This window comes from Nematolebias whitei, chromosome 10 (assembly GCF_014905685.2).
Source record: "Nematolebias whitei isolate Nwh7 chromosome 10, NemWhi1, whole genome shotgun sequence".
Classification (NCBI taxonomy): Eukaryota; Metazoa; Chordata; class Actinopteri; order Cyprinodontiformes; family Rivulidae; genus Nematolebias; species Nematolebias whitei.
The window spans coordinates 33951405-33974354 of NC_056507.1; the positions used below are offsets into that span (position 1 = coordinate 33951405).

At 39.6% G+C, this 22950-nt stretch overlaps 1 protein-coding gene across 1 annotated transcript in view; it reads left to right on the forward strand.

Annotated features, from left to right (window-relative positions):
* Nucleotides 1-2560: 2560 nt before the first annotated feature.
* LOC119416488 (FYVE, RhoGEF and PH domain-containing protein 6) overlaps nt 2561-22950 on the forward strand; it is a gene marked incomplete at its 5' end in the record, with an annotated part of 28372 nt that continues 7982 nt past the window's right edge. The window contains 11 exons of the mRNA XM_037683721.1: nt 2561-4293; nt 7900-8047; nt 8243-8310; nt 8665-8695; nt 17952-18103; nt 19235-19391; nt 19520-19607; nt 22053-22103; nt 22188-22246; nt 22337-22408; nt 22688-22756. Coding sequence (XP_037539649.1) covers nt 2561-4293; nt 7900-8047; nt 8243-8310; nt 8665-8695; nt 17952-18103; nt 19235-19391; nt 19520-19607; nt 22053-22103; nt 22188-22246; nt 22337-22408; nt 22688-22756 — 2628 coding nt within the window. The remainder of the gene's footprint in view (nt 4294-7899; nt 8048-8242; nt 8311-8664; nt 8696-17951; nt 18104-19234; nt 19392-19519; nt 19608-22052; nt 22104-22187; nt 22247-22336; nt 22409-22687; nt 22757-22950) is intronic.

The window sequence follows — 22950 nt, forward strand, 5'->3', positions numbered from 1 at the left end:
TTCTTACTTCACATGTTTTTCTCTTATCGTGAGGCTTCAGGGTATGGATCCCCAACGATAAACCAGGTACTACTGTACTGTAGAGCCTTGCTCATGGGCCCAGAGTGGGGCAAATGAGGGTGGAGGCAGATGCGGGTGTTTCACCTTTTCCACCCACATTTTGATGTTGTCAGTCCAGGGAGATGAACCGGGGAGTTGACCCTCCGATAACAGGCCCACCCAAGTAGGATTTATCTTCTTTAGCTAGTATTTATCTATTTTAGTTTTTGTTTCTAGTGTTTTGAGTTTGTATCAAGCATTCAGCTTGTTTTATTGTTTTTGCTTTTTTACCTAGGGTTTTTTATTTTCAACTTTTAAACATTTTTCTGCTGTTAGCTCAACTAATTTTTTTTACTACTATCTTATTCAGCAAACTACAGCAAAGTCATACAGAAGTCAGCATACCCACTGCATTTTTGCAGAAAATGCCATCACTATAGTTTTCTTTTCAATCACTATCTGTCATTCTTCCTGTACCAAATATCTGCTGATCAGTCTGGTGACTTTGATGAAGCATGATGAAAATTTTGCTGGTAAAGAACATTTTTAAAAGAGTAATTTCCTCTACATTCATAGCATGTTACACAAAAGTGCTCCTCTTATATTTTAGGCACCTTAGTCACCCTGGTTGTAATATTCAAAATGATGTAACTGGAAAGATGTGTCTGTGTGACACTGGAAAATTCCTGTGAAGCTGTGAGTGAGCAATATGAAAGTTTTATTTGAAATAAGTTCTCTTATTTATTTTAGTAGTGGACTGTTTCTTACACATATTTACTAGCTCAATTTAAATAAAATGATTTATCATTTCCAGTCACGTGACCGTTTTCAGGTGAACTTTTCCACACTTTTTGTTGCGCTTTGTATCAGGGAGTGTGCGCTCTCTGGGGACACCTGGTGGCCATTGTAGGAACAGCAGGGGGAAGTTGATTGATGACGCACCGCAGGTGGCAGCAGCTGCAGCTGCTTTACTCGTTGGCTGCTACGAACCGGATCGCAACTCTCCTGTAAAAGAAAAATGTCGATTTTTAAGCCAGGTGAGCGGACTGAGCAGTGTGTCCGGACACGATGAAGGCGGCTTTTGTGCTGTAGTGTATGAAAGGAGCAGTAAAGGAAGCCAGGATGAGCTCAGCAGGTAAAGTAACTTCTCTTCGACTCCTCTTGTAAATGATTTGTTTGTGAGCGCAGCCTCGCCTGAGCAGAAACAGTCCATGAAGCTGGAAATGACAAGTACTCGAGGATCATTTACGAGTTTGTTCTTTTGTAACTTAAACATAATATTAATAAAAACAACAGCACAGATCAGCACTAAAGAAGAAGTGTATGTTGCCAGTTTGGGTTTTATTTGGCAGTAAAAAGAAAATTGCCTCAGGGGAATAAAAAAAATCCACTTGAGTTTTTAAAGATTTTTTTTATCTCATACAATTGACTAAAGTCAACCGAACAGATGAGTTCTGTCACACTTCCATGTAGTTTTTCCTTCTTCTCCTAAACTTGAAGGACAGTCAGCTGTTCAGACTGTGGCCTAATGAGCAGGGGAATGTGTAAAAACAACATCCCTTTCTGTCAGCAGGTTACAGTGTTTTGGCCTCCATAAAAGATTTTAGGGCAGTAGTTCATCCAGATGTACCAGTTTTCATGAATTTCACAAACGCCTTTCTTTCTTTTTTCAACTCCATCTGTGATCTGCTCCTCTGCTTGTAGACACGAGCCATCAGCTGGGTTGTTGTGCTGGTGTGTGGAGTGACAAACAAAAGCCATGTGATATTTAAATCCCCATGAACAAGTGGTTGTACATTAAGTTAGGATTAGTGCTTAAAAAGGAAAAATAAAGCAAATAAATAATAATGGTATTGACAGTAAAGGTAGCTGAAAGAATCAAAAGTGCCAGGAGAATGGTTGAGGGATTTTAAAGTTATTTCTTCTGTTTTATTTAGCTTAAGATTAAGAAAGTTCACCTTCATCCAGGTTTTAACAACACTTGAGTTATAGTGGTTTCATCTAATGATTATTGTATAACTTAATATAAGCCTAGATTTTTTCAATATAGCAATTCAAGAAAAGTTGATGCTTTTTTTTTTTAAAAGAGAACCCAAAGGACCCAAACTGAATCCTTGAGGAACTCCACAAATGAGAAGGGCTGAGAGAAAATCATTTTCCTATTGTGTACTGTATATTTATTTACATCATATTCACCTACTTTTATCACTTGGCTTTTTGAGATCTGATGATTTTTTTTTTTTATGTTTATTTTTTCCACACAATCTACCACATTTGTTTGGCTTTTCTTTCTTTCTCTGCAGGTATACATAAGCCACCTCTGGCCCCTAAACCAAGGCAGTCCCCCAACCAGAGGACAGTGCTGTCTCCCCAACCCCCCAGAACAGATGGCCCCTCACACCTGTCTCCTGGCATACAGAGGAAGGTTAAACCCCCAGTAGCTCCCAAGCCCTGCCTAAAACCCTCCACTGCTGTGGAATCAAGACCCCAGAGTTCAGAGAGCCCGCAAGGAAACTCTGATTCAGAGACCCTTAAGACCAACGGGCTTCTTAAGTCACAGAATGGAGTTTGGCCGAGCAAGAGGCCTGAGTGGGGTTACGTTATTCCTATTTGCCTCTGTAGGCAGGACAACTGCACATGCATCAGAAGCCCAAAGGTTGAGCAAAAGGAGAAAAACTTTAAAACGTCTCACAACAACCAAAAAGAAGAAAATGGAAAGACTGTTCCTTTATCGCTTGACAAACAGAATAACAACCGAGCAAAACCAGGCAATGTTCAGTGTCAGGTGACAAATTCTTCTTTGACCAGTGCTTGTGCCATTAACCATAAACTCAATGAAAGATTTAATATAAATCTAGACTCTGAGACCACCAGTCCTGACCAGACTTCTGGACCATCTCTTCCTCATAGAACACAGAGTGATCAGATAAGTGATGCAATACTTCAGGGTGGAGTAGGAGGAAGACAAGCAGATGATGGCTTTGGCTCAAAGCAAACCAATGTTCTCCAACATATACCACACCCAGGACCTATTCGGAAGCCTCCACCTGTACCTGTAACACGAAAACCCAAAACAGCTGCTCCGTCTCATCAGGAAATGGTGGAGAAGGAGAGGGAGGAGACCTCTATCCAGGAAAGGAGGGAAAGCATTGTGTCATCAGACGGAAAGGACAGCCCATCCCCGTCTGTCAGCATACCTGATAGTGAGAACAATCAACCAGTTTATCTGTCTGCAAGAAGAGCTTGTCCTCCACCAGCCCCACTGCCCAGGAAAAAACCTGATGCTACAAAAGCACCCGCCTCTGCTGCTCAAAGACCATCTGAGGATGTGGAGCATGCAAGGATGCAAGTTTTGCACACGCAGCCCTGTAAGATAAAGGAATCTATCGGCAAAAAGAGTGAAGAGATGCAGAAGAAAGTAAGAGATGATAAGGAGGGAACGCATCCCAGTCCTTCTTGCACTTTTCTCAATCGGACGGAGCTCAGCAAGACTCCCACCATGACTCCTGCAGCAGAGGTGAGCGGGACGGGTCAAGCATCTCAAAAGAAGCCTCGTAGACACAACAGCTCGGTGGTTTTGAGGCAATTCAATGAACCCACTGAGGAGAAAGAAGTAGGTGAATCCCAAGACCTCAAGGCCAGGCAAGTCAGTACTTTATACAATGGTGCATTGAAGGAGATGATGACAAGGGAGCTGCCGTCACCACCAGTTGAGACGTCCAGTGAAGGCATCAAGCACTCTCGCTTCAGCCCAACAAAGAAATCCAAGTCCTTTTCTTCTGCTGACTTACAGAGTTCTGATGGACACAAGGGGAAAACCTTACGGAGGATCCTGGATTTGAAGCTTCGCAAGAAGAAGACGACAAAAGAAGATGAGAATCCATACCACACTGTGATTGATTTCATTGGAAGTGCGCACAAGGATCGTGATGCACATCAGCGTTTTGCTGAACATCCCGAGGTAGAACCTAAACTCTCTCCTCAGCTAATATGGGTTGAACAGAGCGTTGATGGAGATGAGTTTACTGCCGGATACAAAGAAGATCCAGTATATGACAACTCAGCCATCTACGATGAGATATCGGACTATGAGAATGTGCTTGTGGGAAAGTTGCCGTCTCCTTCACCGGCTACTTGCAGGAAGACCCAGCCGAGCCCCGTGTATGATGCTGAGAGCATTTATGAGGAGCAGGAGCCATATTTGTCCCTCGTGAAAAACTCACTGCTGATTCGACCACCAATAGAGTTTGACAGGTATATCTTATTTTACCTAACTGTTAAATGTGCCGTTCTTCTCGGAAGTGTTCATTTGAAAACATGTTTGGATTATGACAGATGGCAACAATGTTGCAGATTCCAGGGAGGGAAGATTGACAAGTGTGACAACATGCAAGCTCACACAGCCTTTCTGGTGTTGAATAACTGACCCAGTTAACTTCACACAAAGGGTTCAAATAAAACAAATTATTACATTAGGCAGCAACGATGATATAAAACCTTTAGACAAGAGGAAAATATAAAATGCCTGCATGGTTTGAGTCTTTGGTAGTATGTCTGCTCTGGGTGTATTTTTGTTTGACAAGGTGATTTCCACCAGTACAATGCAGTTCTGCTGTTTACTCAGATACTAACAGCTCACTGAAATAACGCCCCTTAAAGGAAAAATCCTTTCAAAAGACTGAGTTCAACCAGATTTTACTGCATAATTAAACAATTTGAAAGAATTCAAGTTCAACTTTCCAAAACCAGTCCATCTACAAGAGCATTTTATGAAGATATACTCCAATATATATATATATTTTTTTTTCATTTAGCCTTTATTTATCCAGGTTAGTCTCATTGAGCCACGAGAACTCATTTTCAAGAGAGACCTGTTTAGGGAGCACATGGTGGGGGTTAAGGGCCTTGCTCATGGGCCCAGAGTGGGGCGAATGAGGGTGGGGGCAAGTGTGTGTGTTTCACCTACCCCACCCACAATTTTGATGTTGTCGGGGCCGGGGCGTGAACCGGCGATCTTCGGATCACAAGCCCACCTCTCTAACCTCTGCGCCACCACTCCCCAAATATAATCAAATATAATCCCCAATATAATCAGTATGTTTAAACTGTCCACTTTTCGTACCTTTGCTTCACCTCTTGCTAAAGTTTAGTAAAATTTTTGCAAGTATAATTAATAATGTATCTGACAAACATAACCACACACCTTGTAGGGAATATTTCTTTGTAAAAAGCAGAATTTCATTGCAGTTTTCATTACAAGACATGATCTTGACCAATAAGTTGCGTCTATAAAATATATGGTCATCACTGTCTGGTGCAAGGTTTTACTTTGTATGTTTTTGTTGTAATTCTGGTTTTGTCCTTGTGCATATAATTTCTGTTAAAACTAAGAATTGAGTAATAGTCAACAGGAAGTGGAAAGAAAACGAAAAAAGAAAAAAGACTGGTTTAGTTTTTGTAGACCAATATGTCATCTTTCTGTGGTTCGAGCTGAGAAAAATGTACTCTTAAAACACACGAAGTAGGTCTCGCAGATAACGGTCACAGCTGAATGGAAAAACATTTGTAAACGTGATGAAGACTTTCTGCTCTTCAGCCTTTAACCTTTCTGCAGGGCATTGTTGTTCCCTATGTAGTGCTTTCTCTCAAAATCATGGGGGTTTGAAAAACCATGGTGCGCTTTTGGCACAGTTTTGTCATTTAAAAACAATCATTTTACATTTAGAAGGTTAATTCAGCTGTGTGTTGTAATTGATATATTTTAGCAAGACTACTGCTTCCTGACTAACTGGACCAGTGTTAGGGGTTATGTTGGCAATATTTACCATTTATGTTAACATTGTTTTTGTTTCTTTTTGTGAGGAAAAGTAAGACTTAGTGATGTGATACATATATTCTGCTATTTTCATCGTGGTAAAGAATCATCTCTAATTATTGAATCTTTGATTTTTGATAATATATAAAAACACACAGTTGAGATGTTCTTGTCTCAGTATTGGCTTGTATCGTTTCTGCCACAGCATCTCTCAACAGTCTGTCTTCCAGAGAATGTGCTGAGGCAACTGTGTTCATTTTAAACCACTTGCCATCTTTCAGTACAGTCACAGAAAATATACAGGTGTTGGTCATAAAATTATAATATCATGAAAAAGTTGATTTATTTAAGTACTTCCATTCGAAAAAAGTGAAATTTGTATATTCATTCGTTACACACAGACTGATGCATTGCAAATGTTTATTTCTTTTAATGTTGATTATAATTGACAACTTATGAAAACTTCAAATTCAGTATCTCAGAAAATTAGAATATTGTGAAAAGGTTCAAAAATGAAGACACCTGGTGCCATGCTCTAATCAGATAATTAACTCAAAACACTTGCAAAGGCATTTAAATGGTCTCAGTCTAGTTTTGTAGGTACACAGTCATGGGGAAGACTGCTGACTTGACAGTTGTCTAAAAGACGACCATTAACACCTTGCACAAGGAGGGCAAGACACAAAATGTCATTGCTAAAGAGGCTGGCTGTTCACAGAGCTCTGTGTTCAAGCACATTAATAGAGAGACGAAGAGAAGGAAACGATGTGGTAGAAAAAAGTGTACAAGCAATAGGGATAACCACACCCTGGAGAGGATGGTGAAACAAAACCCATTCCAAAATGTGGGGGAGATTCACAAAGAGCGGACTGCAGCTGGAGTCAGTGCTTCAAGAACCACCATGCACAGACGTATGCAAGACATGGGTTGCAGCTGTCGCATTCCTTGTGTCAAGCCACTCTTGAACAAGAGACGGCATCAGAAGCGTCTCACCTGGGCTAAAGACATAAAGGACTGGACAGCTGCTGAGTGGTCCAAAGTTATGTTCTCTGATGAAAGTAAATTTTGCATTTCCTTTGGAAATCAAGGTCCCAGAATCTGGAGGAAGAGAGAAGAGGCAGAGGATCCATGTTGCTTCAGGTCCAGTGTCAAGTTTCCACAGTCTGTGATGTTTGGGTGCCATGTCATCTGCTGGTGTTGGTCCACTGTGTTTTCTGAGGTCCAAGGTCAATGCAGCCAGAAGTTTTAGAGACTTCATGCTTCCTGCTGCTGACCAACTTTATGGAGATGCAGATTTCATTTTCCAACAGGACTTGGCACCTGCACACAGTGACAAAGCTACCAGTACCTGGTTTAAGGACCATGGTATCCCTGTTCTTAATTGTCCAGAAAACTCATATGACCTTAACCCCATAGAAAATCCATGGAGTATTGTGAAGAAGAAGATGTGATACACCAGACCCAACAATTCAGAAGAGCTGAAGGCCACTATCAGATCAACCTGGACTCATAACACCTGAGCAGTGACACAGACTGATCGACTCCATGCCACGCTGCATTGATGCAGTAATCCAGACAAAAGGAGCAACAACTAAGTATTGATGCTGTACATGTTCATACTTTTCATGTTCATACTTTTCAGTTGGCCAACATTTCTAATAATCATTTTTTTTATTGGTCTCAAGTAATATTCTAATTTTCTGAGATACTGAATTTGTGGTTTTCATTAGTTGTCAGTTATAATCATCAACATTAAAAGAAATAAACATTTGAAATATATCAGTCTGTGTGTAATAAATGAATATTATATACAAGTTTCACTTTTTGAATGGAATTACTGAAATAAATCAACTTTTTCATGATATTCTAATTTTACGACCAGCACCTGTACATATTTTGTTTATTCCAGTCGGTGCTGGATCCTTGTTTGTTAACCTTGCGTCAGTGCTATATTTGGTATTTTTTAATAATGTTGTCAGGGGCACGTTATGTTTGCATTTCGGCCTGCAGCTTGTTTTCACCATATCTGTGTTTTCTTTCATCAGATGTTCAGGCGATGAGGACGTGACTGTCTTTAATGACACCTTCTCAGAGGATGATACCGGAGCCAACTCCTCAGATGATGATGACGACGAAGAAGACAGCAGTTCTGTGTCAAGTAAAGGTGACCCCGAGCAGTCCGAAGGAAGCATGGTGAAGAGTTTTCACTGTAAAATTTACGAAATGCATTTATCAAAATGAATCATCTGACAGTATTTGTTTTATACGAAAAACAGTTGTTTGTAACTGATATTGTGCACCAGTAGTTGATACTCTTATCTTACTGTACTGATGGCAGTCGTTCAGTTTGTTACACAAACATTAAATGTGTTTTTGCATCTTTCCTAGGTGCATATTGCAAGAAAAAAAAGCAATATACAACACATCGCTACAGAAATCATGTCCTCTGAGAGTGTGTAAGTTATTTTTGTTTAACTTTTTCATGCAAAATGGGACTTGTGCTTTCTAGTACACAGCTGATGGTATTGTTCTGTTCAGATAAGTTTGGTTTAAAGGATTACGATCTATGTTTTTGAGATTAGTTTATTTTAATTTTAGATAAAAAATATAGTTTTTATACCCAAATTAATAAACCATAAATGTTTTGGAAACATTTCTAGAAACGCCTGTAGGTGGTTCATAATCAAACGTCTCCATGAGAATAATAGCCCAGCTAAAATGTACAATAACAAAACAGAAAACAGTGTTAGATAAAAACATAAAAAAGACAAATGACCTGCTCATTTAACTTCATTTTCTTCTTCATGCAGGTTTGTTGACGTTCTGAAGCTTCTGCACGTGGTAAGTAACCACACGTCACCTTTTGAGGTGCTTTTTGGTTCATGTGAAAAACAAAAATCTTACTTTGCTGTGACAAACGGGAAGAATATTCTGTATCCTTTGACTGTGTTGGCCTGCAGTGAGCTCAGTCTCCATGTGTATTTAATTATCCTGGAGTTTGGGCACACCCTGAACAGAGGAACTCTTAAGTTCACATTCTTTATGGTTTTCCCTGGACCATCAGCTACAGACCAGTCTGATGAAAACATGACAGTACAGAGCTGTACAGACAAACTAACTTTGTCTCTTTGTCACGTTTTGAGAAATCTGTAACCAATCAGTCACCAAAAGGTGCTCGTTCCCTTTCTGCACATCCTAAACATGTTTGACTTGTGACAAAACACTGAATGGAATGTAGATGTTGGTTTGTTAAAGAGCAACAAGCCCAGCCCTTAATTGTAACCTTTTATTTTTCCACTCTTGTTAAGCTGCTTTGCCTTTTTTTTTTCAACCCCACTGTGGTTTTGTCTGATAACATTTTAATTATACAGTACTGCAAAGCCATAGTGACCGGTTATATTGGCTAACAGATAACAAAAGCTTAAGACAAAAACAAACGAACCAAAGATACAACACTTTAATATCTCTGCGGGACACCTGTTTAACTACATGCTAATGTTAGCATGCTAACGTTTCTTACCTTAACGCTAACTTTAGCATGCTAACTCACTTGTAGTAATCGTGCCAAAATGTAACCTTAAAAACTTTAATTAGTGAAATTTTACATTTAAAATCGCAAGTGTAAAAATGTCACTGCTAAATTTGCCAAGTGTAGAAAGGTAGGGTCAGCTTTAACGAACATTTCTGGCTAGAGTAAATGTTTTAAAGTCAAAAAACAAAGTATGGAATAAAAAGTGATTTGATGATGTCAGAAGGTAATGAAAAACAAAACAAAAGGACTTTCTGCGGGGGTCGTCACAGCGAGCTATTTGGCAATAGTTTTACATTGGATGACCTTTCTGTTGGATAAAAACATCCTTGTATTATCTACTTACGGTACATAAAAAAACCCACACACGACGACAGGAGAAGATTTTTTTCAATCCAGTTTACTTGCAAGGGCAGAGTTCACAATAGGCTGTCACAGATGTTTCATTGGAGCCCGGTCACGAAGATCTGCGCCAGACGTTATACAAGAAGGTTTTTTTTTTTTTTTTTTTCTGCTCTTGTTCTTGCACAAGGCAGCCACCTTTTCTCTCCCTCCCGTTCTCCTCTTCCTCTTGCTTTTTTGCTTTCTGTCTGTGTCTCGGAGCTCCTGTTAGACATCTTCTGAACGAAAAATACTATTATGGATCTTGTGAGCTGAACTTTCAATGCAATCGACAATGTTTTCAACAAAGCGACAGGGTCCTGGAGAGCCCTCATGTCCTGCTGAGACTCGCGTTTCAGGATACGTCATGGATCCATGGGGAATGTGGGAGCTGAAGTGTCTTTCCGCTTTGTCTCAGGAGGACGCCGAAGATGTTTATTGGAATAGCAAGGTTAGCAAGGTTTCAGCTTTTTGGCATCGGTGGGTTCCTGTTATCGGCTTTTGAAGAGGGCACTGGCAGCAGTTTCGGCCATGACAAAACTGCAGAGTTTCTGTGAAGGTTTGGTTCGTGCTACGAGGACTCAAAATCAGCTGATTTTCGAACTAGACCGTAAGATGGAAGTGATTTATGAAAATTGCAGGCCACCTGTGGCTTGTAGGACCCACCACCATGATGGAGATGACCTTGAAGAAGGCTCATGGCACGGACCAGTGGAATGCCCACAAATCATGCCATTTTGGATCAAAAGTTCCAGCAGGACTCAAGGCTGACAAAAGAAAAAAAAAAGTCTGCTTGAAGAAATCAACAATTGTGGCTTATCTGAATCTGACTCCCCCGTTTTCCTTGAAAGTGGGCTGACTGTCAAATTTCTCCGGGGACATGGGTAAATTAAGGAAAAAGCTTTGTCTATCACCCCCCACCCCCGAACTGCCAGCTGACCAACATCTTATCAGGACAATGGACTATCTGGAAGTGCTTCATGGACAAATCTCACCGTCTTGACGCCAAATGCATATCTAATGTTTATAAATGTGCTTGCTGGTAGTTTTTTTTATGTCTTAAATCGTGTCCTGATAAGGACAAGGTGTGAAGAGATGATTTTTTTGTAATCCCACTGTTCATCTTCATGGCCTTTTACCTTTTTCTACCTGAAAAGTATTCTGATAAAGGATAAGAGGCCACGCTCCTGTAGCAGCAGCAACGTGCACGCCGCCCATCTTTCGGACGGCTGTAGGAACATAATCTCACTGTATTCTGGTACAATGATGATAAAGCTTATTCTGATTCTGATTATAAACTCTTATGAGCACGATGACCTCGGCCTCTCAGCTCACAGACTCTGAGGCATCAGGTGCCTGCAGGCTTCTCTCTGAGAGCAAAACACCTCTTTGAACTCTCACACATGGTTCAACGTTAATTTAACATTAGCAGTTATAAACATCCATAAATCTTTACCAAAATTCCACCAACACTTTCCTTATGCTTCCTGGGCTCAAACCCACAGCCTCAGGAACAAGACCATGGCACTGAACTTTGAGCTACCTTGACCCAAATATTATTATTTCATATAACGAGTGTTAAAAAAGAAGTAAACTAAGCTGCCAAGCCATGTGGTGCTACAAGAGAGGAAATTGTGCAATCCTTACTGAAAGCGCGCTCAAGATTTAGTCAGGTCAGTCGAAAACACGTTTCCTTTTGCCATTGATCATTATGATAATTTGAGAAAAACAGACAATGTAGGTTCTCCAGTTTATTTTGTAATATTTCATGTTCAATTTTTTTCCATCTAATCGGTTGTGCATTAGCGGTTTATATTTGCAGATTTGTATGGATGTGAGCTGTAAACATGCTGGAGCTGTTCAGCATCTACAAGGCAGCGTATCTTTATTCAATAACAAAGTGCATGAACAAAATTAGAAACCAGATGCAATAATTTTGGTTTGGTTTGACCCAAATGTTTCCTAGTGAACAATAGCCCATTTTAAACTTTAGCGTACCAAGACCAGCACAATATTCAAATTTTGATAGGCACAAAAATAAAATTTGACAAATGTGTACTCCTGTAATATCTTTGTAATAAAATAGTGATAATCACTAATAAATCAGAAAGATTGACAATATTTGCCAGTCGAAGCAGATGGCCGCTTGTCCTGAGCCTGGTTCTGCTCAAGGTTTCTTCCTCATGAGGGAGTTTTTTCTTTCCACTGTCGCCTTAGTGCTTGCTCAAGATGAGAGTTCTGTGATGGAGTTAAACTCGAAGCAGTCTGCTCCTCAGATTAATATTGTTAACTTATTTTAAATATATGAATGTTTCTGTTCAGTGCCCTGAGATGACTTCTGTTGTGACTTGGCGCTATATTAAAAAAAAATTTACAGTTTTTTACATGGTGATTGGCAGCCATTAGGATCCAGCCTGAAGTTTATAAATGTTTACAAATGTTATAAAATCTACCTGGTAATTGCTGACATCGTCAGAACTTGCACAGACATGTAATAAATAAATAAACTTAATATTTGATTACCAATATTAAAAGTTTTTTTACTTTGAGGTCAACTCTCCATTACATCACCAGTAAAGAGGGAAAATTATGTAAAATTAAAAATGAGAGCTTGCAACACGTTGCTGTTTCACACAAATCTTTAATTCCAATCTTAAAACATCTAAACAGATTAAGCTAATTTACTATTTGCAAAAGATTTTTCAATTTTAATTTGATACTGGAGACATGGAAACGACTGGATTTAAATGTGCAACATTTAAATGTTGTCTTTAATTAAGTGTCCTTGGGTGTCCTGAAAGGCACTTTTTAAATAAAATATTATTAACATCTGCTGTTGTATCGCATCTCCTTTTTTTAACAAGGCTCAAGTTTTGAAACTGAAACTTTTACTGCAGTTTAACATAAAGCAGATTAACTTTTTAGATCTCTTATCTAGTGTGTACGTAGTGCCTTTACTGTTGTGTAAAATACCCACTTCATATGTACTGATGGACCCACGTACAGTCGGAAATGTTAGATGTAAATGTTGCTGCTTCCATCTATAATCTGCGGTGATTCATTTATACTTTTGTCAATAATTAGTCACTTTTCCTGAAATAATTTCTTTCTCTTCACTGGTCCAGTGTGGAGGGAGACGTGAACAATATGTCAGTGAAGCTGATCTTACCCCCGATCATAGTTTCCACTTTATAACCCTTTCAAAATAAACTACTGTGACAAACAGACCACTGAGACTGAGCTGCTTTTCTTGAAACTGTTTTTCTTGGGGAGTGGAGTTAGATGATGGATATGCTCCCACAAAAACACCCCAACTGCAAAATCCAATAATGTGCATACGTATGTGCTACCAGGTGCTGGCGTTAAAAACAAACAAACAAACAAGGACAATCTTTGCATTTGCATTAATTATTTGAATTGGTTCTTTTTAACGAGACTTTAAATATTTAAAGTCTTTACTGAACCCATTTTACTTTTTAAAAATCCTAATCGGTGCACAACAGAAGCATTGCACGTGAACCAATGGAGGTTTTAGATGTTTCACAGCAACATTATCAGACTCTCTAGTGTTTTTGTTGCATTTGTTTTGGGTCATTACTTTCAAAACGATCATACCGTTTCTAAAAACCAAACCTTTTCTAGATCAAGTGTTTGGGGAAAATGCCTCGTCTTTTATTTTACGTGATATAAAACTTATTACATTATGTAGTTATACAGTATTCATCCAGAAACACGGCTGTAAACCCGTCATAACTTGGACATGACCTTATCTGCAGCTGGTGACTGGGTGTATATCAAGCTCAAAGAGGAACAAGAAGTAAAAATCAAACGTATCCAACAAGAATCATGTAAATGATCTGCTTCATTATACGGCAGGGGCGACTTCTGTACCTGCTCAGTTTCATGACTTAAACTTAAATTTTACAAAGTTGAGTGTTTTCAAATGAGCAGATGTTTGGAGAGGAAACGGTCGGTAAATCAGAGCACACTGAGTCATGGGCCCGCTCGTCTCTGTGCAGCGGACAGGAAGTGTTTGAGTCCCTGTAGAACGTGTAGGAAGAGCCTCTAATAAAGATGAACACTCTCTTGCACAGCTCTGAGCATGCTGAAGTGATTTACAGGTGCTGGTCATAAAATTAGAATATCATGAAAAAGGGATTTATTTCAGTAATTCAAAAAGTGAAACTTGTATATTATATTCATTCATTACACACAGACTGATATATTTCAAATGCTTATTTCTTTTAATGTTGATGATTATAACTGACAACTAATGAAAACCAGTATCTCAGAAAATGAGAATATTGTGAAAAGGTTCAAAATTGAAGACACTTGTGCCACAGTCTAATCAGCTGATTAACTAAACACCTGCAAAGGTCTTTAAATGGTCTCTGTCTAGTTCTGGAGGCTACACCATCATGGGGGAGATGCTGACTTGATAGTTGTCCAGAAGACGACCATTGACACCTTGCACAAGGAGGGCAAGACACAAGGTCATTGCTAAAGAGGCTGGCTGTTCACAGAGCTCTGTGTTCAAGCACATTAATAGAGTCAAGAGTCAGAGATTTATTTGTCATACACACCACATGTGATGCATAAGGTGGGATGAAACTATGTATGCAGGGTCCCAGTTACAGCCAACAAAAACACAAATTCTAAAAAACATTAAGATCCGAGTCATGAGCTAAGAATATACTACAGAGAGAGCGAGAGAGAGATAGACAGACTCCTGCTAATGAACTTTAGTTCACCATTAAATCTCTGATGAACCAGATTCTACAAAACATCTATATTAAAAATTTTGTAGGTTTTCATCATTTGATGTAGTTGCACTCATTGTGTCTACTTTTATTGTTCAACTTAGATGTGTGGTTTTGTTTCTTGTTCACAGATTTTATTTTTAGCTTTGCTTTAAAGTTCTTGTTTTGTGATTTGTACAATTGTGGGTTAGAATAAAGTTGAACTAAAGGCTGTATCTCTTCTTTAAACGTGTTTGAGGGAAATATTCCTGAGAGATCCAATAATTTTGTGTATTTTTATGATTTTCAGCTGAGTTAACTTTAAAAGTCATTAAAGCGAAAACAGGATTTCATGATAAAGCCAGCACCGGTTATTTTATTATTTTTTTCATCTTCAACGCAAAAAAATAAATAAAGTATATATATTTTTTTATGACCAGCTCTGCTGGTCTCACCCGGGTCCTCTTCCCCCCGGAGTCTCGGAACCTAAACTAAAGTCTTGTGTCATCTTCCCAGCTCCGAGCTCAGCTGGTGACTCACAGAAGGCAGTTGCCAGACCCCGGTCTCGCGTAATCATGAAGGCCGAACCCCGACCCTGGCAGACAGGCAGACAGAGACGGGTCTGGGACGGACCGTGGAAGCGATTTTTACAAACATTTTATGCGTTAAAAAAAAAATTAGTTTAAAAAAAAAAATCGCTTCAAAGATTAAAAAAAAAAAAATTTTTATTTATAAAAACAAAATATTAGTTTATTTAAAAATTGCTTCCACCGTCTGTCCCAGACCCATCCTGGTCCGCCTGTCTGCCGGGATCGGCGTTCGGCCTTCATGATTACGTGAGGCAGGGGTCTGGCAACAGCCTTCTGTGAGTCACCAGCTCGTATGATCCTTCACGGTGACCAGCGGAGCTCTGAGCACACAATGCCCGAGCCCTGAGTCAGCACCACAGAGGATCTTCCGTAGTGACCTGCGGAACTCAGAGCCGGGGAGATGACGCCCTCCCCGGCCTGGCTCCGAGGCTCCGGGGGCTAGGACCGGGGAGACCAGCAGAGCTCCATCCAGCTCGCTCTGAATTTTGTCATCGGCCACCATGCACAATAAACGTCTGTATTAGACCAAGGTGTTGCCATTATTGTTTTTAACATCTTTAAAATAAGTCCAGCTGCTGCTCTGGTCTGAGAAATTGCAAATGGCGGATCAATGTTTTGAAAAGTTTCTGGAAGATCTAGTGACTCCGCCCCCGACCAATCAGTGACTGACCGTGTTCTGATGTCATGTTTTCATACCTAATCAGCCCGGTCAGAACAACAGAGCCAAGGGTCCTGAAAATAGGGACAGGTTCTACATACCGTTACTAATGGAAAAGCCTTAGAACCGGGCTGAGTCGGGTCCAGTCGGGCTGTACCATTACTAATGGAAAAGGGGCATAGGAATACACTAAGCACTAATAGTACAAAAACAATGTGGCAAAACAACAAAAGCATGAACAGGAGTCTGTTTGAGCAGATGAGGACTAATGAACACAGCAACATGAAATAATCAGCAGCATGAGATCATCGGAGGCGAAGAGAAGGAAACGATGTGGTAGAAAAAAAAGTGTACAAGCAATAGGGATAACCACACCCTGGAGAGGATGGTGAAACAAAACCCATTCCAAAATGTGGGGGAGATTCACAAAGCGTGGACTGCAGCTGGAGTCAGTGCTTCAAGAACCACCATGCTCAGAAGTATGCAAGACAACGGTTTCAGCTGTCACATTATTTGTGTCAAGCCACTCTTGAACAAGAGACAGTGTTAGAAGTGTCTCACCTGGGACTGCTGCTGAGTGGTCCAAAGTTATGTTGGGTTCTATGAAAGTAAATTTAGCATGTCCTTTGGAAATCAGGGTCCCAGAATCTGGAGGAAGAGAGGAGAGGCTCAGGATCCATGTTGCTTGAGGTCCAGTGTCAAGTTTCCACAGTCATTGATGTTTGGGGTGCCATGTCATCTGCTGGTGTTGGTCCACTGTGTTTTCTGATGTCCAAGGTCAACACAGCCAGAATTTTGAGACTTCATGTTTCCTGCTGCTGACCAACTTTATGGAGATGCAGATTTCATTTTCCAACAGGACTTGGCACCTGCACACAGTCCCAAAGCTACCAGTACCTGGTTTAAGGACCATGGTATCCCTGTTCTTAATTGTCCAGCAAACTCTCCTGACCTTAAACCCATAGAAATTCCATGGAGTATTGTGAAGAGAAAGATGTGATACACCAGACCCAACAATTCAGAAGAGCTGAAGGTCACTATCAGATCAACCTGGACTCATAACACCTGAGCAGTGACACAGACTGATCCACTCCATGTCACGCTGCATTGTTGAAGTAATCCAGGCAAAAGGAGCAACAACTAAGTATTGAATGAAGTACATGCTCATACTTTTCATGTTCATACTTTTCACTTGGCCAACATTTCTAAAAATCCTTTTTTTACTGGTCTTAAGTAATAATCTATTTTTCTGAGATACTGAATTTGGGGTTTTCATTAGTTGTCAGTTATAATCATCAACGTTAAAAGAAATAAACATTTGAAATATATCAGCCTGTGTGTAATTAATGAATATAATATAAATGTTTCATTTTTGAATGGAATTACTGAAATAAATCAACTTTTTCATGATATTCTAATTTTATGGCCAGACCCTGTATACTAGTTCTGTATACTTCGGTTATAAGTCTTTCAAAATGCTAACTACATATAACTGCTTTTCCTTTGGCAAATATATGATGATTTTTATAAAGAAATCTCTGCTGTGAACACAAGAACATGAGCCCACTTGAATTCGTCAGTTCTTTGTCAGCTTGAAACATTGCATGTTCATCAGTTTCATCTAAAATTATGTACTTCCTGCTGACAGTCATGTCTGCATCATCCTTTTTATTATAAAACATGAATATTTATTTCAAATTCTCTGCCCCTTTGTTTTCCACACAAGCTCTTCAGTGCCAGCTGTTGTAGCAGGAAATGTTCACAGATGTTGACCACATGACTTCTTGACTCTGAGTTGGTTTATTTGCCACGTGTTCCCATCAACCACCCAAAAACCTTCACATCATCATCAGACACCCAAAGTGAGCCTTCAGGCTTCACCTCTTTCCTGTTTTAGTCCTGATTCACAGTTCTTTCAGGAAAGTTAAGATTGTTTAATGCGAGTCAGCTGCATGTGTAGGTCATGAGGCAGAAGAGTTCCTCTTTCTTCATCTTCTTTACTTGGATGTCTTTAGTCTGAGTCCCTTGTTGCATGATTTGCATATGACAGTTGCTAAACCTGCGCTAGTTTTTTTTTTTTTTTTTTTTTTTCAACCTGAAGAATCTCTGAGTAATTAACTCCCATATTGGGCATACTTTCAGTTTTTGTGAGTGTGTATCAGTTCCAACTGTGGACGTTATCGGTCTTTTTGACTTGCAGGATTTCCGAGAGTCGGTGAACAAAGCGTCTCAGCAGAGCGGAAAGCCGGTGATCGAGGAGCGTCTTCTCAACCAGATCTTGTACTACCTGCCACAGCTGTATGAGCTCAACCAAAACTTGCTCATAGAGCTGAAGCAGAGAGTGACTCAGTGGTATAAATAACTTCCTTATAAAATGTCTCTTTACACATGTTTATGGTGGGAATGTGCAATTTTAGCAAAAGCACTCTTCAAAAATTATTTGGTTTGTTTTAGAACATTCAACCATAACCATCTTTTCCATATTAGCATCTAGACACGCCAAGTCACGTCCTAATGATGCTTTTCCAGTCGGTGTGCATTTTTTGACAGAATAAAAGACAAACCGTTCTGACGGTCATTGGATGCTAGTGTAAAAATAATGGTTGTGATTGTTGCATGAATTCATAAACATGCTAATTTTAATTAGACTTTCTGTATTTGAAAATCAGCCCATCTCTTTAAAAGTTTATTTAATATTGGAGCTTTTAGGATGAATTGTGTGCAAAACGTCAAACATTGCAGCTCAACCTTTGCACCAAATGCTGTCGTCTTTTGAAGCTAAGGGAACACAGTAGTCCCTCGCTACTTCGCGGTTCATTTTTCACGGACTCTATCACTGTTTTTCAAAATAAGATTGGACATGACACACAATTGGCTGATTGATGGATGAGCCACACGATCGTCATGGAATTTTTTTATTTAAAATAAAGTATTTTAAATTATTTAGCCCCTGCTGCACCCGTGTGCTGCCCCTCCTGCAGCTGTGGGCAGCTGACGCTGCAGGAGAAGCTTCCTCCTGCACAGCGTGTCAGACCTCCGCTCTGCAGCGGAGAAGTGGGCGTGGCCGAGAGCGCTGGCAGGTGGCAGAGAGCAGCCGGAGGCAGAGAGCTGAAATCATGACATTCTGCACTCATTTAAAGTTTAGAAACACTGTTTGGAATATTGCAAGAATGTGGGAAGGGTTTAAAACACCTTAATAAAAAATAAATAAATAAAATTAAATTAAAAAAATTATTTATATATATATATATATATAGATATAGATATAGATATATAGATATGGATGGATAGATAGATATAAATACTAAAATAAACTTGTACTACTATTCCTACTTCACGGTTTTTCACTTATCACGGGGCTTCAGGGTATGGATCCCCCATGATAAACAAGTGACCACTGTACTCTGTCATATAAACACATTTTGAACACATGACTTCCAGAGACACTGCTCATCTACATAATGTTCCTCTTATTTCTTGCAGGGATGAGGACTCCCAGGTTGCTGACATCTTCCTGAAGAAAGGGCCCTTCTTAAAGATGTACTCCACCTACATCCGTGAGTTTGACAAGAATGTGGCTCTACTGGAAGAGCAGACCAAGAAGAACTCTGCGTTTGGGGCAGTCGTCAAAGACTTTGAGGTAGTGCTGCCTCGCTGAACTGGTTTCCTCTCTGTAATGAGGCGTGTTTTTGATCTGGCTGATGTTTCATTGTTTAAGTGTGACCAATAGGATGTATGTGTTCCTAAAAATATATATGTATGTTTTAGGCGAGTCCACGCTGTGCCAACTTGGCTCTGAAGCATTACCTACTGAAACCAGTTCAGAGAATTCCTCAGTATCAGCTGCTCCTCACAGGTACTTTTACTTAATAAACTGGTATTTTTACAGTTTTCAGTCCAAATTGGTCATTATACAAATCAAACGTCACATCATTCATATCTTGTTATGGACTGTTAAACTACGGTGGCCATGAGGTGTAAATGAACAACATTTGAAAAACAGAATCACATTAAGCTAAAGCAGAAGTGGCCATAGTCACATTTGAAAAAACTGAATTACATTTGAAAAAACAAAATTACATTTGAAAAAATTCAATAAATAAACGTAATAAATAAATACCTTAATAAACTAAAAAAAATTACACTAAAAACAAACCCCACCATTTTTGGTTTTGCTTAATGTAATTCCGTTTTTTCCTCTTGTGATTCCGGCCACTTCCGCTTTAGCTTAATGTGATTCTGTTTTTCAAATGTTGTTCATTTACACCTCTGGGCCACCGTAGTTACACAGTGCTTGTCCAAGCAGACTTTGAGCTTCATCAAAGTGCCATGCTGTCCTTTGTTGTCCAGAAAGCAGCTTTAAGTTTTCGTCCTGCCTCCTCGGTCCTCATTTAATAAGATTTTTAAAGTGCTGCCCAAATCTGATTTAGTGACGTAACAGAAGCTTTAAGTTGAGTACGCTTGATGTTTTGTGCTTTGGTTGGATTAGGTCTTATCCACAGCACCAAAATGTGAGGAATGTTCCTTGCCACTTTTGTATATTTATGTTGTGTAAGAACCTGCAGACCTTTTTTTTGTTTTTATCCAGGATTTCATTTCCTAATCCTTCCAAGAATTTACTACATAAAAAACAAAGTACTTAAAAGCCAGTGTTGGGTCAGATTTACAGGTCCTTCTCAAAAAATTAGCATATTGTGATAAAGGTCATTATTTTCCATAATGTAATGATAAAAATGAAACTTTCATATATTTCAGATTCATTGCACACCAACTGAAATATTTCAGGTCTTTAATTGTTTTAATACTGATGATTATGACATACAGCTCATGAAAACCCAAAATGCCTGTCCCAAAAAATTAGCATATCATGAAAAGGTTCTCCAAACAAGCTATTAACCTAACCATCTGAATCAATGACGTAACTCTAAACACCTGCAAAAGATTCCTGAGGCTTTTAAAAACTCCCAGCCTTGTTCATTACTCAAAACCGCAATCATGGGTAAGATGCCGACCTGACTGCTGTCCAGAAGGCCATCATTGACACCCTCAAGCAAGAGGGTAAGACACAGAAAGAAATTGCTGAACGAATAGGCTGTTCCCAGAGTGCTGTATCAAGGCACCTCAGTGGGAAGTCTGTGGGAAGGGAAAAGTGTGGCAGAAAACGCTGCACAACGAGAAGAGGTGACCGGACCCTGAGGAGGATTGTGGAGAAGGGCCGATTCCAGACCTTGGGGGACCTGCGGAAGCAGTGGACTGAGTCTAGAGTAGAAACATCCAGAGCCACCGTGCACAGGCGTGTGCAGGAAATAGGCTACAGGTGCTGCGTTCCCCAGGTCAAGCCAATCTTGAACAAGAGACTGCGTCAGAAGCGCCTGACCTGGGACTGCTGCTGAGTGGTCCAAAGTTATGTTCTCTGATTACAGTAAATTTTGCATTTCCTTTGGAAATCAAGGTCCCAGAGTCTGGAGGAAGAGGAGAGACACAGAATTCACATTGCTTGAGGTCCAGTGTCAAGTTTCCACAGTCACTGGGGTGTCATGTCATCTGCTGGTGTTGGTCCACTGTGTTTTATCAAGCGCAGGGTCAATGCAGCTAGCTATCAGGAGATTTTGGAGCACTTCATGCTTCCATCTGCTGAAAAGCTTTAAGGAGATGAAGATTTCATTTTTCAGCACGACCTGGCACCTGCTCACAGTGCCAAAACCACTGGTAAATGGTTTACTGACCATGGTATTACTGTGCTCAATTGGCCTGCCAACTCTTCTGACCTGAACCCCATAGAGAACCTGTGGGATATTGTGAAGAGAAAGTTGAGAGACGCAAGACCCAACACTCTGGATGAGCTTAAGGCCGCTATCGAAGCATCCTGGGCCTCCATAACACTTCAGCAGTGCCACAGGCTGATTGCCTCCATGCCACGCTGCATTGAAGCAGTCATTCATGCAAAAGGATTCCCGACCAAGTATTGAGTGCATAACTGAACATGATTATTTGAAGGTTGGCGTTTTTTGTATTAAAAACACTTGTCTTTCATTGGTGGGATGAAATATGCAAATTTTTTGGGACAGGCATTTTGTGTTTTCATGAGCTGTATGCCATAATCATCAGTATTAAAACAATTAAAGACCTGAAATATTTCAGTTGGTGTGCAATGAATCTGAAATATATGAAAGTTTCATTTTTATCATTACATTATGGAAAATAATGACCTTTATCACAATATGCTAATTTTTTGAGAAGGACTTGTACTTTTTTTTTTTTTTTTTTTAAATTAATCTAAATTTGAAATGTTTTGTTTTAGACTACTTAAAAAACCTGTCCAAAGACTCGAATGACTACAAAGACACTCAAGGTAAGGTACTTGTATACTACAACATACTGACTGCTTCTGCAGATGAAGAACCCAATGATCTAAAACGTATTTGTATCCGTTCAGCTGCCCTTGCTTTAGTGAAAGAGGTGGCTAATCATTCCAATGACATCATAAAACATGGGGTGAGAGCCAAAATAAAACATTTTATTTTATATATATTGATAAAATGTTGGCCAGTATTACTGATTTCTGCTGGTTTTCTTTTTCTTCAGGATAATTTCCAGAAGTTGATGCAGGTGCAGTGCTGTCTGAGTGGCAACCAGGAGATAATCCAGCCTGGACGGGTACAGCCATAAAAACTTAGTTTTAAATCTAGTCTTCAGAAAGGTTAACTGTATATCACAATAGACATATAAACCTTTTATAGAAGTATAAATATTGGTGTGACTATTCACTAATTAATAATGTCTTTGTTTTTATTCAAGCAATAAATGTAACGAGCATCTTCAATCCAAGAAACTAATTCTGCTTTTTATTGAAACCTGCAAACCTGTACTCTTAAATGTTAGGCTTGTAAACGCAACTTTTTAATTGAACCACTTTTTTGTTATTTTTGTGCTCAGATCTTTCTCAAAGAGGGTGTCCTGATGAAGAGGTCCAGGAAAGTGATGCAGCCCAGAAAGTTCTTCTTGGTACAGTACACAATAATCAATATTCTCTCTCTTTATTGCTACATTTTGTAAGAAATGCATAATAAAATGAGCATTCCTGGAAGAAATGCATATTGTCCAATACCTTATGCCAGAGTTTTGAAAACAATAAAACAATAAATATATAAAAATAAATTGGGACAAACGCTGCTGACTCTGTCCAAAGTCCAGGGCTT